The 17731-nt window shown below is 48.8% G+C and overlaps 1 protein-coding gene across 1 annotated transcript in view; it reads right to left on the bottom strand.

Annotated features, from left to right (window-relative positions):
- The window catches only part of LOC144488992 (F-box only protein 24-like), a gene marked incomplete at its 3' end in the record, with an annotated part of 45227 nt that overhangs the window by 14194 nt on the left and 13302 nt on the right, over positions 1–17731 (bottom strand). The window contains exon 2 of the mRNA XM_078206951.1: positions 1941–2127. Within this exon, the coding sequence (XP_078063077.1) occupies positions 1941–2127 (187 nt within the window). The remainder of the gene's footprint in view (positions 1–1940; positions 2128–17731) is intronic.

Genomic DNA, 17731 nt, shown 5'->3' with positions numbered 1-17731 from the left:
CGACAGAGCGATGGGGGGGTGGGGGAACCGTACGGGGTGTCAGCGACACAGAGCGATGGGGGGGTGGGGGAACCGTACGGGGTGTCAGCGACAGAGCGATGGGGGGTGGGAGGGGGAACCGTACGGTGCGTCAGCGACAGAGCAATGGGGGGGGCGACAGAACCGTACGGGGTGTCAGCGACACAGAGCGATGGGGGGGCGACAGAACCGTACAGTGCGTCAGCGACACAGAGCGATGGGGGGGCGACAGAACCGTACGGGGTGTCAGCGACAGAGCGATGGGGGGGTGGGGGAACCGTACGGGGTGTCAGCGACACAGAGCGATGGGGGGTGGGGAACCGTACGGGGTGTCAGCGACAGAGCGATGGGGGGGTGGGGGAACCGTACGGGGTGTCAGCGACACAGAGCGATGGGGGGTGGGAGGGGGAACCGTACGGTGCGTCAGCGACAGAGCAATGGGGGGGCGACAGAACCGTACGGGGTGTCAGCGACACAGAGCGATGGGGGGGCGACAGAACCGTACGGGGTGTCAGCGACAGAGCAATGGGGGGGCGACAGAACCGTACGGGGTGTCAGCGACACAGAGCGATGGGGGGTGGGAGGGGGAACCGTACGGTGCGTCAGCGACAGAGCAATGGGGGGGCGACAGAACCGTACGGGGTGTCAGCGACACAGAGCGATGGGGGGGGGGCATCTTTACACCCCAGTCAACCTGCAATATAACCCTCTCTGCGGGGCAGTCCTGGGGGAGAGAATCCTGGTGGGATCTCTGGAGGAGGGGCGGGGGGGGGGATCCTGGTGGGATCTCTGGGGGAGGGGGGGGGGGATCCTGGTGGGATCTCTGGGGGAGGGGGGGGGACCCTGGTGGGATCTCTGGGGGAGGGGGGGGAATCCTGGTGGGATCTCTGAACGAGGGGGGAAGGAATCATGGTGGGATCTCTGGGGAAGGGTGGGAGGAATCCTGGTGGATCGCTGGTGGTGGCAGCGGGGGTGGGGCGGGGGGGGGGGGGGGGCGCGGGTGGAAGTCCTGGTGTGATCTCTGCGGGGATAGGAATCTTGGTGGAATCTCTGCTCCTGATCACTTTCACTGGAGCGCAGTCGATCAGGGGTGATCCAGTCATGGTGGGGAGGGGAGATGGGGGGGGGTGTTTAGATGATTAAAGGATTCGATAGGGTCAGGAGAGAGAATGAAACTATTTGCTCGGGTTTGGGGGGAAGATTCTGGAACTGGGCAGGGCAGAACCTTCAAACTGGAGTCCGGCTGTCCAGGGGGGCAAACGTCAGGAATCACTTCCTCACTCAGAGGGGGTCTGGAATTCTCCCCCCAACCCCGCTGTGAGGGGAAGGGAGGGGGTGGAATGGTGGGGGGGATTTGGCAATTTCCAACCTGAGATTTGAGGGGCTGAATGGCCTCCTCCTGTTCCCTGTGTAACAGGCTGGAGAGAGAGGGGCTGAATGGCCGCCTCCTGTTCCTGTGTAACAGGCTGGAGAGAGAGGGGCTGAATGGCCGCCTCCTGTTCCTGTGTGACAGGCTGGAGAGAGAGGGGCTGAATGGCCTCCTCCTGTTCCTGTGTAAGAGGCTGGAGAGGGAGGGGCTGAATGGCCTCCTCCTGTTCCTGTGTGACAGGCTGGAGAGAGAGGGGCTGAATGGCCTCCTCCTGTTCCTGTGTAAGAGGCTGGAGAGGGAGGGGCTGAATGGCCTCCTGTTCCTGTGAGACAGGCTGGAGAGAGAGGGGCTGAATGGCCTCCTGTTCCTGTGAGACAGGCTGGAGAGAGAGGGGCTGAATGGCCTCCTCCTGTTCCTGTGAGACAGGCTGGAGAGAGAGGGGCTGAATGGCCTCCTGTTCCTGTGAGACAGGCTGGAGAGAGAGGGGTTGTACTCAGGATGGGAGTTAGACGCTCTGCCCCCTGGGTGGTGAGGGAGGTTGGCTGTGACTCACAGTTCAGAATGGAGGCCCGTTTCCAGAAGCTTTCCTCTGCTGCTTCCTCGTCGTTCAGCCTGGGAGACAGCTTCCTGCTGATGCGTTTCCACACGACCTCATTGCTGCAGAACTGGTGTAAATAGTGGCAGGTCTGTCCGAGCATCACCACGTCCTTCACAGAGAGGTCCGAGATTATCTGATCCAGCTGCAGACCAGAGAACAGGATCAGCCGATAGCCCCGGGCAGTCCCGGCTAACAACACAGCAAATCACTCAGCCCACCGCCCCCCCCCCCCACCCCCGCCTCCCCCACCCTCGCACCCACCCTCTCCCCGCAGACAGCACTCGAGCTGAGGACGGCAAGTGTAACCCATAGATTGGCCGTGCTAAACTGCCCCTTAGTGTCCAAAGATGTGTAAGTTAGGTGGATTGGCCATGCTAAATTGCCCTTAGTGTCCAAAGATATGCAGGTTGGGTGGATTGGCCAGGCTAAATTGCCCCTTAGTGTCCAAAGATGCACGGATTGGGTGGATTGGCCATGCTAAATTGCCCTTAGTGTCCAAAGATGTGTAGGTTGGGTGGATTGGCTGTGCTAAATTGCCCCTTAGTGTCCAAAGATGTGTGGGTTAGGTGGATTGGCCATGCTAAATTGCCCCTTAGTGTCCAAAGATGTGTAAGTTAGGTGGATTGGCCATGCTAAATTGCCCCTTAGTGTCCAAAGATGTGCAGGTTGGGTGGATTGGCCATGCTAAATTGCCCCTTAGTGTCCAAAGATGTGTAAGTTAGGTGGATTGGCCATGCTAAATTGCCCCTTAGTGTCCAAAGATGTGTAAGTTAGGAGGATTGGCCATGCTAAATTGCCCCTTAGTGTCCAAAGATGTGCAGGTTGGGTGGATTGGCCATGCTAAATTGCCCCTTTGTGTCCAAAGATGTGTAGGTTGGGTGGATTGGCCATGCTAAATTGCCCCTTTGTGTCCAAAGATGTGTAGGTTGGGTGGATTGGCCATGCTAAACTGCCCCTTAGTGTCCAAAGATGTGTACGTTAGGTGGATTGGCCATGCTAAATTGCCCCTTAGTGTCCAAAGATGTGTAGGTTGGGTGGATTGGCCATGCTAAATTGCCCCTTTGTGTCCAAAGATGTGTAGGTTGGGTGGATTGGCCATGCTAAACTGCCCCTTAGTGTCCAAAGATGTGTAAGTTAGGTGGATTGGCCATGCTAAATTGCCCCTTAGTGTCCAAAGATATGCAGGTTGGGTGGATTGGCCATGCTAAATTGCCCCTTTGTGTCCAAAGATGTGTAGGTTGGGTGGATTGGCCATGCTAAATTGCCCCTTAGTGTCCAAAGATGTGTAGGTTAGGTGGATTGGCCATGCTAAATTGCCCCTTTGTGTCCAAAGATATGCAGGTTGGGTGGATTGGCCATGCTAAATTGCCCCTTTGTGTCCAAAGATGTGCAGGTTGGGTGGATTGGCCATGCTAAATTGCCCCTTAGTGTCCAAAGATGTGCAGGTTAGGGGGATTGGCCATGCTAAATTGCCCCTTAGTGTCCAAAGATGTGCAGGTTAGGTGGATGGGCCATGCTAAATTGCCCCTTTGTGTCCAAAGATGTGTAGGTTAGGTGGATGGGCCATGCTAAATTGCCCCTTTGTGTCCAAAGATGTGTAGGTTAGGTGGATTGGCCGTGCTAAATTGCCCCTTAGTGTCCCGGGATGCATAGGTTCAAGGGATTAGCAGGGTAAATATGTGGGGTTACGGCCTGGGTGGGATTGTGGTCGGTGCAGACTCGATGGGCTGAATGGCCTCTTGCTGCACTGTAAGGATTCTATGATTCGCGTTCCCACCCCGCGCAATCCCATGGGATTTTCCTGAGGGAGATTAAATCCACGGATAAAACGTCAGGCCAGCTTTACAGTGGACATTTCCTGGGTAATCCCTCTTTGGTGTTGACAGGGACCACGTGAAGCCCAAACCAAGACTTGTTCCGTCTCCCAGCTCTCCTCCCACTCAGCCCAGTGTCCCAGCATCCCCGAGTGCTCAGTGACAAGAGGTGGCACAGTGGTTAGCACTGCTGCCTCACAGCGCCAGGGACCCGGGTTCAATTCCCGGCTTGGGTCACTGTCTGTGTGGAGTCTGCGCGTTCTCTCCGTGTCTGCGTGGGTTTCCTCCCACATTCCAAGGAGGTGTGGGGAGGGGAGAAGGGGCATGGGGAATGGCAAGGGGTCATGGGGACGGGTCGGGGGCATGGGGATGGGTGAGGGGTGAGGTGAGGGGGTGAGGGGAAATGGAGTGGTGTGAAAGCGAGAGTGTTATGGTGGCACTTTCCGGGACTCTGAATTTCCAATCCCCATGGGTGAATGGAAGGAGATCCGGGCAATCGTTCAGCCTCCAATGTTGGAGCGATCGTTTCCTGGGCAACAACACTCCATTGTAGGAGCAAGTGAGAATTGTCAGAGTGAGAATTGTCGGAGTGAGAATTGTCGGAGTGAGAATTGTAGGAGTGAGAAATGTCAGAGTGAGTGAGAATTGTCGGAGTGAGAATTGTAGGAATGAGAATTGTTGGAGTGAGAATTGTAGGAATGGGAATTGTCGGAGTGAGAATTGTCGGAGTGGGAATCGTAGGAGTGAGAATTGTCAGAGTGAGAATCGTAGGAGTGAGAATTGTCGGAGTGAGAATTGTAGGAATGAGAATTGTTGGAGTGAGAATTGTAGGAATGGGAATTGTCGGAGTGAGAATTGTCGGAGTGGGAATCGTAGGAGTGAGAATTGTCAGAGTGAGAATCGTAGGAGTGAGAATTGTCGGAGTGAGAATTGTCGGAATGGGAATTGTCGGAGTGAGAATTGTCGGAATGGGAATTGTCGGAGTGAAAATTGTCGGAGTGAGTGAGAATTGTCGGAGTGAGAATTGTAGGAATGAGAATTGTTGGAGTGAGAATTGTAGGAATGGGAATTGTCGGAGTGAGAATTGTCGGAGTGAGAATTGTCGGAGTGGGAATCGTAGGAGTGAGAATTGTCAGAGTGAGAATCGTAGGAGTGAGAATTGTCGGAGTGAGAATTGTCGGAGTGAGAATTGTCGGAATGGGAATTGTCGGAGTGAGAATTGTCGGAATGGGAATTGTCGGAGTGAGAATTGTCGGAGTGAGTGAGAATTGTTGCAGTGAGAATTGTCGGAATGGGAATTGTCGGAGTGAGAATTGTCGGAGTGAGAATTGTCGGAGTGAGAATTGTCGGAATGGGAATTGTCGGAGTGAGAATTGTCGGAGTGAGTGAGAATTGTCGGAGTGAGTGAGAATTGTTGGAGTGAGAATCGTCGGAGTGAGAATCGCCGGAGTGAGAATTGTTGGAGTGAGAATTGTTGGAGTGAGAATTGTCGGAGTGAGAATCGTCGGAGTGAGAATCGTCGGAGTGAGAATTGTTGGAGTGAGAACTGTCGGAGTGAGTGAGAATTGTTGGAGTGAGAATTGTCGGAGTGAGAATTGTCGGAGTGAGAATTGTCGGAGTGAGTGAGAATTGTCGGAGTGAGAGAGAATTGTCGGAGTGAGTGAGAATTGTTGGAGTGAGAATCGTCAGAGTGAGAATTGTTGGAGTGAGAATTGTCGGAGTGAGAATTGTCGGAGTGAGTGAGAATTGTTGGAGTGAGAATTGTCGGAGTGAGAATTGTCGGAGTGAGTGAGAATTGTTGGAGTGAGAATCGTCAGAGTGAGAATTGTTGGAGTGAGAATCGTTGGAGTGAGAATCGTTGGAGTGAGAATCGTTGGAGTGAGAATTGTTGGAGTGAGAATTGTCGGAGTGAGTGAAAATTGTTGGAGTGAGAATTGTCGGAGTGAGAATTGTCAGAGTGAGTGAGAATTGTGGGAGTGAGAATTGTGGGAGTGAGAATTGTGGGAGTGAGAATTGTGGGAGTGAGAATTGTGGGAGCGAGTGAGAATTAGCTGAGGCTGTTGATTTCAGATCTTCGTCTCTAACAGACGATCCTCTGTCTGAGAAGCGAGTTTTCTACTCATGTACCGAAGGGTTAATGGCTTCACACCGGAAATTCCCAAACCGATTACACCCGGGTCTAACAAAGCATTAGATCCGTCACAGCCAGGTTCAGTCGCTGACAATGTGTCGCCCACCCAGCAAACTAACAGAACACAGAATCTCCTACGCATTGCAGAGGCGAGAATAATTCACATCCGGAATAGAACATGGTGTAGGATACACTGAGAATGCAACCTGGGGTTGGGAGGGGGTTAGTCCATCTCAAACAGGTCAATTCAACAACATCCACTTTTAAAACAATTCATTGAGTATACATATAAAATATCGGACACGCCACAATAGAATTTAACACACAATATCCCCACAACAGGTCACAGTAAATTGCAAATCAATCCCAATTATTATCCCACTGGGATTAGATCCGGAACTTCTTCAACAAGACACTGGAATTAACCTGATTGGGAACGCAGTGTGGAATTATTCAGAATGACAACTGGATTCCCAGAGTCAGGATGGATGACACAGGTGTTGTGTTGCCGGGAATTCGGGATGTGAGCGGGTGAATTGATCTGAATTTTCGGGATGCATTGAATGACAGACACCCGACAGTGCAGAGAGAGACTGTTCGGCCTCCCCACCGACTCTGCAAAAGAATATCTTACCCAGGCCCATCACCACCCCCCCTCCCATCCCTATAACCTTGTGCATTTACCAATTTTGGACAGTCAGAAGCTTTTTCCCAGGGTGGAAGAGTCAATTACTAGGGGGGCACAGGTTTAAGGTGCGAGGGGCAAGGTTTAAAGGAGATGTACGAGGCAGATTTTTTACACAGAGGGTGGTGGGTGCCTGGAACTCGCTGCTGGGGGAGGGAGTGGAAGCAGATACAATAGTGACTTTTAAGGGGCGTCTTGACAAGTACATGAATAGGATGGGAATAGAGGGATATGGTCCCCGTAAGGGTAGGGGGTTTTAGTTCAGTCGGGCAGCATGGTCGGTGCAGGCTTGGAGGGCCGAAGGGCCTGTTCCTGCGCAGTAATTTTCTTTGTTCTTTGTTCAATCCACCTAACCTCCACATCTTTGGACACTAAGGGGCAATTTAGCATGGCCAATCCATCTAAATTACACATCTTTGGACACTAAGGGGCAAGTTAGCATGGCCAATCCACCTAACCTGCCCATCTTTGGACACTAAGGGGCAATTTAGTACAGCCAATCCACCTAACCTGCACATCTTTGGACACTAAGGGACAATTTAGCATGGCCAATCCACCTAACCTGCACATCTTTGGACACTAAGGGACAATTTAGCACGGCCAATCCACCTAACCTGCACATCTTTGGACACTAAGGGGCAATTTAGCACGGCCAATCCACCTAACCTGCACATCTTTGGACACTAAGGGGCAATTTAGCACGGCCAATCCACCTAACCTGCACATCTTTGGACACTAAGGGGCAATTTAGCACGGCCAATCCACCTAACCTGCACATCTTTGGACACTAAGGGGCAATTTAGCACGGCCAATCCACCTAACCTGCACATCTTTGGACACTAAGGGCCAATTTAGCATGGCCAATCCACCTAACCTACACATCTTTGGACTGTGGAAATGTCCTGAATCTCAATAAAGGTAACTGTGATGGTTTGAGGCATGAATTGGCCATGATGGACTGGGAAACATTACTGAAAGGAAAGACAGCGGACAGGCGATGGCAGACATTTAAAGAATGAATAGGTGAACTCCAGGAGTTGTTTATTCCTGTTTGGTGCAAGTGTGGTAAGGGAATTGTAGCCAAACCATGGCTTACAGGGAAATTAGAGATAGTATCGGATTCAAGGGAGAAGCCTACAAATTGGCAATAAAAAGCAACAGGCCTGAGGATTGGGAACAGTTTAAAATTCAGCAAAGGAGGACCAAGGGATTGATTAAGAAGGGAAAAATAGAGTATGAAAGTAAGCTAGCGGGGAAGATAAAACCTGACTGTAAAAGTTTCTATAGATATGTAAAGAGAAAAAGATTGACAAAAATGAATGTAGGCCCCTTACAGTCAGAAACGGGAGAATTCATAACGGGGAATAGAGAAATGGCCGAGGAATTAAATCTGTCCTTTGCTTCAGTCTTCACAAAGGAAGATATGAATAATGTCCCAGAAGTGCTGAGAGAAACATGTTTTAGTGAGGAGCTGAAGGAAATCAGCATTAGGAGAGAAATGGTTTTGGGGAAATTGATGGGATTGAAGGTGGATAAATCTCCAGTTCCTGATAATCTTCATCCCAGAGGACTGAAGGAAGTGGCCCTGGAAATAGTAGATCCATTGGTGGTTATTTTCCAAAATTCCTTGGACTCTGGAATAGTTCCTGCAGATTGGAGAGTGGCTAATGTAAGCCCGCTATTCAGAAAGGGAGGTAGGGAGAGAACAGGGAACTATAGACCAGTGAGCCTAACGTCGGGACTGGGGAAGTTGCTGGAGTTTATTATCAAGGATTTTATAACTCAGCATTGGGAAGGCCGTGATATAATCAGACAAAGTCAGCACGGATTTACAAAAGGGAAATCATGCTTGACCAATCTATTGGAATTCTTTGAGGAGGTAACTCGTGGAGTTGACCGAGGAGAACCAATGGATGTGGTTTATTTAGACTTTCAGAAAGCTTTCAACAAGATCTCACATAACAGACTGCTATGTAAAGTTAAAGCACATGGGATTGTGGGTAATGTCTCGAGACGGACAGAAAGCTGATTAGCAGATAGGAAGCAAAGAGTTGGCACAAATGGGTCTTTTTCTGATTGGCAGTCAGTGACTAGTGGGGTTCCTCAGGGATCTGTGCTGGGACCCCAACTGTTCACATTATATATTAATGATTTGGAAGAGGGAACTGAATGTATTATCTCCAAATTTGCAGATGATACAAAGTTGGGTGGGAGGGTGAGCTGTGAGGAGGATGCAGAGATGCTTCAGCGTGATTTGAACAGGCTGAGTGTGTGGGTATCTGCATGGCAGATGCAGCATAATGTGGATAAATGTGAGGTTATCCACTTTGGTAGCAATAATAGGAAGGCAGATTATTGTTTGAATGGGTGTAAATTGAGAGGGCGGATACTCAGCGAGTCCTCGTGTGTCAGTCGCTGAGAGTAAGCGCGCAGGTACAGCAGGCAGTAAAGAAGGGAAATGATATGTTGACCTTCATAGCGAGAGGATTTGAGTATAGGGATCGGGATGTTTTGCTGCTATTGTATAGGGCGTTGGTGAGGCCACACCTGGAGTATTGTGTGCAGTTTTGGTCTCCTTATCTGAGGAAGGATGTCCTTGCTATAGAGGGAGTACAGCGAAGGTTTACCAGGCTGATTCCGGGGATGGCAGGTCTGTCATATGAGGAGAGACTAAGTGGATTAGGATTATATTCACTGGAGTTTAGAAGAGTGAGAGGGGATCTCATAGAAACTTATAAAATTCTAACAGGATTAGACAGGGTAGATTCAGAAAGAATGTTCCCAACGGTGGGGGAAGTCCAGAACTAGGGGTCATAGTTTGAGGATAAGGGGTAAACCTTTTAGAACTGAGGTGAGGAGAACTTTCTTCACCCAGAGGGTGGTGAATGTGTGGAATTCACTCCCACAGAAAGTAGCTGAGGCCAAAACGTTGTGTGATTTCAAAAAGAAATTAGATACAGCTCTTGGGGCTAAAGGGATCGAGGGATATGGGGGGAAGGGGGGAATCAGGATAATGAATTCGATGATCAGCCGTGATCAGAATGAATGGTGGAGCAGGCTCGAAGGGCCGAATGGCCTCCTCCTGTTTCTAGTCTGAATTGATACAGTCTGGATGGATACAGTCTGGATGGATACAGTCTGGATGGATACAGTCTGGGTGATTACAGTCTGGATGGATACAGTCTGGATGGATACAGTCTGGATGGTTACAGTCTGGATGGTTACAGTCTGGATGGATACAGTCTGGATGGATACAGTCTGGATGGTTACAGTCTGGATGGTTACAGTCTGGATGGATACAGTCTGGGTGATTACAGTCTGGATGGATACAGTCTGGATGGAGACAGTCTGGATGGATACAGTCTGGATGGTTACAGTCTGGATGGATACAGTCTGGATGGTTACAGTCTGGGTGATTACAGTCTGGATGGATACAGTCTGGATGGATACAGTCTGGATGGTTACAGTCTGGATGGATACAGTCTGGATGGATACAGTCTGGATGGATACAGTCTGGATGGATACAGTCTGGATGGTTACAGTCTGGATGGATACAGTCTGGATGGTTACGGTCTGGATGGATACAGTCTGGATGGATACAGTCTGGGTGATTACAGTCTGGATGGATACAGTCTGGATGGTTACAGTCTGGATGGATACAGTCTGGATGGATACAGTCTGGATGGATACAGTCTGGATGGTTACAGTCTGGATGGATACAGTCTGGATGGATACAGTCTGGATGGATACAGTCTGGATGGATACAGTCTGGATGGATACAGTCTGGATGGATACAGTCTGGGTGATTACAGTCTGGATGGTTACAGTCTGGATGGTTACAGTCTGGATGGATACAGTCTGGATGGATACAGTCTGGGTGATTACAGTCTGGATGGATACAGTCTGGATGGATACAGTCTGGGTGATTACAGTCTGGATGGTTACAGTCTGGATGGTTACAGTCTGGATGGATACAGTCTGGATGGATACAGTCTGGATGGATACAGTCTGGATGGATACAGTCTGGATGGATACAGTCTGGATGGATACAGTCTGGATGGATACAGTCTGGATGGATACAGTCTGGATGGATACAGTCTGGATGGATACAGTCTGGATGGATACAGTCTGGGTGATTACAGTCTGGATGGTTACAGTCTGGATGGTTACAGTCTGGATGGATACAGTCTGGATGGATACAGTCTGGATGGATACAGTCTGGATGGATACAGTCTGGGTGATTACAGCCTGGATGGATACAGTCTGGATGGTTACAGTCTGGATGGATACAGTCTGGATGGTTACAGTCTGGATGGATACAGTCTGGATGGATACAGTCTGGATGGATACAGTCTGGATGGATACAGTCTGGATGGATACAGTCTGGATGGATACAGTCTGGATGGATACAGTCTGGATGGATACAGTCTGGATGGATACAGTCTGGGTGATTACAGTCTGGATGGATACAGTCTGGATGGATACAGTCTGGATGGATACAGTCTGGGTGATTACAGTCTGGATGGATACAGTCTGGGTGATTACAGTCTGGATGGATACAGTCTGGATGGTTACAGTCTGGATGGATACAGTCTGGGTGATTACAGCCTGGATGGATACAGTCTGGATGGATACAGTCTGGATGGATACAGTCTGGGTGATTACAGTCTGGATGGATACAGTCTGGATGGATACAGTCTGGATGGATACAGTCTGGGTGATTACAGTCTGGATGGATACAGTCTGGGTGATTACAGTCTGGATGGATACAGTCTGGATGGATACAGTCTGGATGGATACAGTCTGGATGGATACAGTCTGGATGGATACAGTCTGGGTGATTACAGTCTGGATGGATACAGTCTGGATGGATACAGTCTGGATGGATACAGTCTGGATGGATACAGTCTGGATGGATACAGTCTGGATTAATACAGTCTGGATGGATACAGTCTGGATGGATACAGTCTGGGTGATTACAGTCTGGATGGATACAGTCTGGATGGTTACAGTCTGGATGATTACAGTCTGGACGGATACAGTCTGGCTGGATACAGTCTGGATGGATACAGTCTGGATGGATACAGTCTGGATGGATACAGTCTGGATGGATACAGTCTGGATTAATACAGTCTGGATGGTTACAGTCTGGATGGATACAGTCTGGATGGATACAGTCTGGATGGATACAGTCTGGGTGGATACAGTCTGGATGGATACAGTCTGGATGGATACAGTCTGGATGGATACAGTTTGGATGGATACAGTCTGGATGGATACAGTCTGGATGGATACAGTCTGGATGGTTACAGTCTGGATGGATACAGTCTGGATGGATACAGTCTGGATGGATACAGTCTGGATGGATACAGTCTGGATGGATACAGTCTGGATGGATACAGTCTGGATGGATACAGTCTGGATGGATACAGTCTGGATGGTTACAGTCTGGATGGATACAGTCTGGATGGATACAGTCTGGATGGATACAGTCTGGATGGATACAGTCTGGATGGATACAGTCTGGATGGATACAGTCTGGATGGTTACAGTCTGGATGATTACAGTCTGGATGGTTACAGTCTGGGTGATTACAGTCTGGATGGATACAGTCTGGATGGATACAGTCTGGATGGATACAGTCTGGATGGATACAGTCTGGATGGATACAGTCTGGATGGATACAGTCTGGATGGATACAGTCTGGCTGGATACAGTCTGGATGGTTACAGTCTGGATGGATACAGTTTGGATGGATACAGTCTGGATGGATACGGTCTGGATGGATACAGTCTGGATGGATACAGTCTGGATGGATACAGTCTGGATGGATACAGTCTGGATGGATACGGTCTGGATGGATACAGTCTGGATGGATACAGTCTGGATGGATACAGTCTGGATGGATACAGTCTGGACGGATACAGTCTGGATGGATACAGTCTGGATGGATACGGTCTGGATGGATACAGTCTGGATGGATACAGTCTGGATGGATACAGTCTGGATGGATACAGTCTGGATGGATACAGTCTGGATGGATACAGTCTGGATGGATACAGTCTGGGTGATTACAGTCTGGATGGATACAGTCTGGATGGATACAGTCTGGATGGATACAGTCTGGATGGATACAGTCTGGATTAATACAGTCTGGATGGTTACAGTCTGGATGGTTACAGTCTGGGTGATTACAGTCTGGATGGATACAGTCTGGATGGATACAGTCTGGATGGATACAGTCTGGATGGATACAGTCTGGATGGATACAGTCTGGATGGATACAGTCTGGATGGATACAGTCTGGCTGGATACAGTCTGGATGGTTACAGTCTGGATGGATACAGTTTGGATGGATACAGTCTGGATGGATACAGTCTGGATGGATACGGTCTGGATGGATACAGTCTGGATGGATACAGTCTGGATGGATACAGTCTGGATGGATACAGTCTGGACGGATACAGTCTGGATGGATACAGTCTGGATGGATACGGTCTGGATGGATACAGTCTGGATGGATACAGTCTGGATGGATACAGTTTGGATGGATACAGTCTGGATGGATACAGTCTGGATGGATACGGTCTGGATGGATACAGTCTGGATGGATACAGTCTGGGTGATTACAGTCTGGATGGTTACAGTCTGGATGGATACAGTTTGGATGGATACAGTCTGGATGGATACAGTCTGGATGGATACAGTCTGGATGGATACAGTCTGATTGGATACAGTCTGGATGGTTACAGTCTGGATGGATACAGTCTGGATGGATACAGTCTGATTGGATACAGTCTGGATGGATACGGTCTGATTGGATACAGTCTGGATGGATACAGTCTGGATGGATACAGTCTGATTGGATACAGTCTGGATGGATACAGTCTGATTGGATACAGTCTGGATGGATACAGTCTGGATGGATACAGTCTGATTGGATACAGTCTGGATGGATACAGTCTGATTGGATACAGTCTGGATGGATACAGTCTGGATGGATACAGTCTGGATGGATACAGTCTGATTGGATACAGTCTGGATGGATACAGTCTGATTGGATACAGTCTGGATGGATACAGTCTGATTGGATACAGTCTGGATGGATACAGTCTGGATGGTTACAGTCTGATTGGATACAGTCTGGATGGATACAGTCTGATTGGATACAGTCTGGATGGATACAGTCTGGATGGATACAGTCTGGATGGATACAGTCTGGATGGTTACAGTCTGGATGGATACAGTCTGGATGGATACAGTCTGGATGGTTACAGTCTGGATGGATACAGTCTGGATGGATACAGTCTGGATGGATACAGTCTGGATGGATACAGTCTGGATGGATACAGTCTGGATGGATACAGTCTGGATGGATACAGTCTGGATGGATACAGTCTGGATGGTTACAGTCTGGATGGATACAGTCTGGATGGATACAGTCTGGATGGATACAGTCTGGATGGATACAGTCTGGATGGATACAGTCTGGATGGATACAGTCTGGATGGTTACAGTCTGGGTGATTACAGTCTGGATGGATACAGTCTGGATGGATACAGTCTGGATGGATACAGTCTGGATGGATACAGTCTGGATGGATACAGTCTGGATGGATACAGTCTGGATGGTTACAGTCTGGATGGATACAGTCTGATTGGATACAGTCTGGATGGATACAGTCTGATTGGATACAGTCTGGATGGATACAGTCTGGATGGATACAGTCTGGATTAATACAGTCTGGATGGATACAGTCTGGATGGATACAGTCTGGATGGATACAGTCTGGATTAATACAGTCTGGATGGATACAGTCTGGATGGATACAGTCTGGGTGATTACAGTCTGGATGGATACAGTCTGGATGGATACAGTCTGAATGGATACAGTCTGAATGGATACAGTCTGGATGGATACAGTCTGAATGGATACAGTCTGGATGGATACAGTCTGGATGATTACAGTCTGGACGGATACAGTCTGGATGGATACAGTCTGGATGGATACAGTCTGGATGGATACAGTCTGGATGGATACAGTCTGAATGGATACAGTCTGGATGGTTACAGTCTGGATGGATGGATACAGTCTGGATGGATACAGTCTGGGTGATTACAGTCTGGATGGATACAGTCTGGATGGATACAGTCTGGATTAATACAGTCTGGATGGATACAGTCTGGATGGATACAGTCTGGATGATTACAGTCTGGATGGATACAGTCTGAATGGATACAGTCTGAATGGATACAGTCTGGATGGATACAGTCTGGGTGATTACAGTCTGGATGGTTACAGTCTGGATGGTTACAGTCTGGATGGATACAGTCTGGATGGATACAGTCTGGATGGATACAGTCTGGATGGATACAGTCTGGATGATTACAGTCTGGACGGATACAGTCTGGATGGATACAGTCTGGATGGATACAGTCTGGATGGATACAGTCTGGATGGATACAGTCTGGATGGATACAGTCTGGATGATTACAGTCTGGACGGATACAGTCTGGATGGATACAGTCTGGATGGATACAGTCTGGATGGATACAGTCTGGATGGATACAGTCTGGATGGATACAGTCTGGATGGATACAGTCTGGATGGATACAGTCTGGATGGTTACAGTCTGGATGGATACAGTCTGGATGGATACAGTCTGGATGGATACAGTCTGGATGGATACAGTCTGGATGGATACAGTCTGGATGGATACAGTCTGGATGGATACAGTCTGGATGGTTACAGTCTGGATGGATACAGTCTGAATGGATACAGTCTGGATGGATACAGTCTGGATGATTACAGTCTGGACGGATACAGTCTGGATGGATACAGTCTGGATGGATACAGTCTGGATGGATACAGTCTGGATGGATACAGTCTGGGTGATTACAGTCTGGATGGATACAGTCTGGATGGATACAGTCTGGGTGATTACAGTCTGGATGGATACAGTCTGGATGGATACAGTCTGGATGGATACAGTCTGGGTGATTACAGTCTGGATGGATACAGTCTGGACGGATACAGTCTGGATGGATACAGTCTGGATGGATACAGTCTGGATGGATACAGTCTGGATGGATACAGTCTGGATGGTTACAGTCTGGATGGATACAGTCTGGATGGATACAGTCTGGATGGATACAGTCTGGATGGATACAGTCTGGATGGATACAGTCTGGATGGATACAGTCTGGATGGTTACAGTCTGGATGGATACAGTCTGGATGGATACAGTCTGGATGGATACAGTCTGGATGGATACAGTCTGGATGGTTACAGTCTGGATGGATACAGTCTGGATGGATACAGTCTGGATGGATACAGTCTGGATGGATACAGTCTGGATGGATACAGTCTGGATGGATACAGTCTGGATGGATACAGTCTGGATGGTTACAGTCTGGATGGATACAGTCTGGATGGATACAGTCTGGATGGATACAGTCTGGATGGATACAGTCTGGATGGATACAGTCTGGATGGATACAGTCTGGATGGATACAGTCTGGATGGATACAGTCTGGATGGTTACAGTCTGGATGGATACAGTCTGGATGGTTACAGTCTGGATGGATACAGTCTGGATGGATACAGTCTGGATGGATACAGTCTGGATGGATACAGTCTGGATGGTTACAGTCTGGATGGTTACAGTCTGGATGGATACAGTCTGGATTAATACAGTCTGGATGGTTACAGTCTGGATGGTTACAGTCTGGATGGATACAGTCTGGATGGATACAGTCTGGATGGATACAGTCTGGACGGATACAGTCTGGATGGATACAGTCTGGATGGATACAGTCTGGATGGTTACAGTCTGGATGGATACAGTCTGGACGGATACAGTCTGGATGGATACAGTCTGGATGGATACAGTCTGGATGGATACAGTCTGGATGGATACAGTCTGGACGGATACAGTCTGGATGGATACAGTCTGATTGGATACAGTCTGGATGGTTACAGTCTGGATGGATACAGTCTGATTGGATACAGTCTGGATGGATACGGTCTGGATGGATACAGTCTGGATGGATACAGTCTGATTGGATACAGTCTGGATGGATACAGTCTGGATGGATACAGTCTGGATGGATACAGTCTGGATGGATACGGTCTGGATGGATACAGTCTGGATGGATACAGTCTGGATTAATACAGTCTGGATGGATACAGTCTGGATGGATACAGTCTGGATGGTTACAGTCTGGATGGATACAGTCTGGATGGATACAGTCTGGATGGATACAGTCTGGATGGATACAGTCTGGATGGATACAGTCTGGATGGATACAGTCTGGATGGATACAGTCTGGATGGATACAGTCTGGATGGATACAGTCTGATTGGATACAGTCTGGATGGTTACAGTCTGGATGGATACAGTCTGGATGGATACAGTCTGATTGGATACAGTCTGGATGGATACGGTCTGGATGGATACAGTCTGGATGGATACAGTCTGGGTGATTACAGTCTGGATGGATACAGTCTGGATGGTTACAGTCTGGATGGATACAGTCTGGATGGATACAGTCTGATTGGATACAGTCTGGATGGCTACAGTCTGGATGGATACAGTCTGGCTGGATACAGTCTGGATGGATGGATACAGTTTGGACGGATACAGTCTGGACGGATACAGTCTGGATGGATACAGTCTGGATGGATACAGTCTGGATGGATACAGTCTGGACGGATACAGTCTGGACACATACAGTCTAGATGGATACAGTCTGGATGGATACAGTCTGGATGGCTACAGTCTGGATGGATACAGTCTGGATGGATACAGTCTGGATGGATACAGTCTGGATGGATACAGTCTGGATGGATACAGTCTGGATGGCTACAGTCTGGATGGATACAGTCTGGATGGATACAGTCTGGACGGATACAGTCTGGATGGAGACAGTCTGGATGGATACAGTCTGGATGGATACAGTCTGGATGGCTACAGTCTGGATGGATACAGTCTGGATGGATACAGTCTGGACGGATACAGTCTGGATGGATACAGTCTGGATGGATACAGTCTGGACGGATACAGTCTGGATGGAGACAGTCTGGATGGATACAGTCTGGATGGATACAGTCTGGA

The sequence above is a fragment of the Mustelus asterias genome, unplaced genomic scaffold (genome assembly GCF_964213995.1).
Source record: "Mustelus asterias unplaced genomic scaffold, sMusAst1.hap1.1 HAP1_SCAFFOLD_1911, whole genome shotgun sequence".
Taxonomy (NCBI): domain Eukaryota; kingdom Metazoa; phylum Chordata; class Chondrichthyes; order Carcharhiniformes; family Triakidae; genus Mustelus; species Mustelus asterias.
Note: the sequence above shows the minus strand (reverse complement) of the source record. Positions and strands in the feature narration are given on the sequence as shown.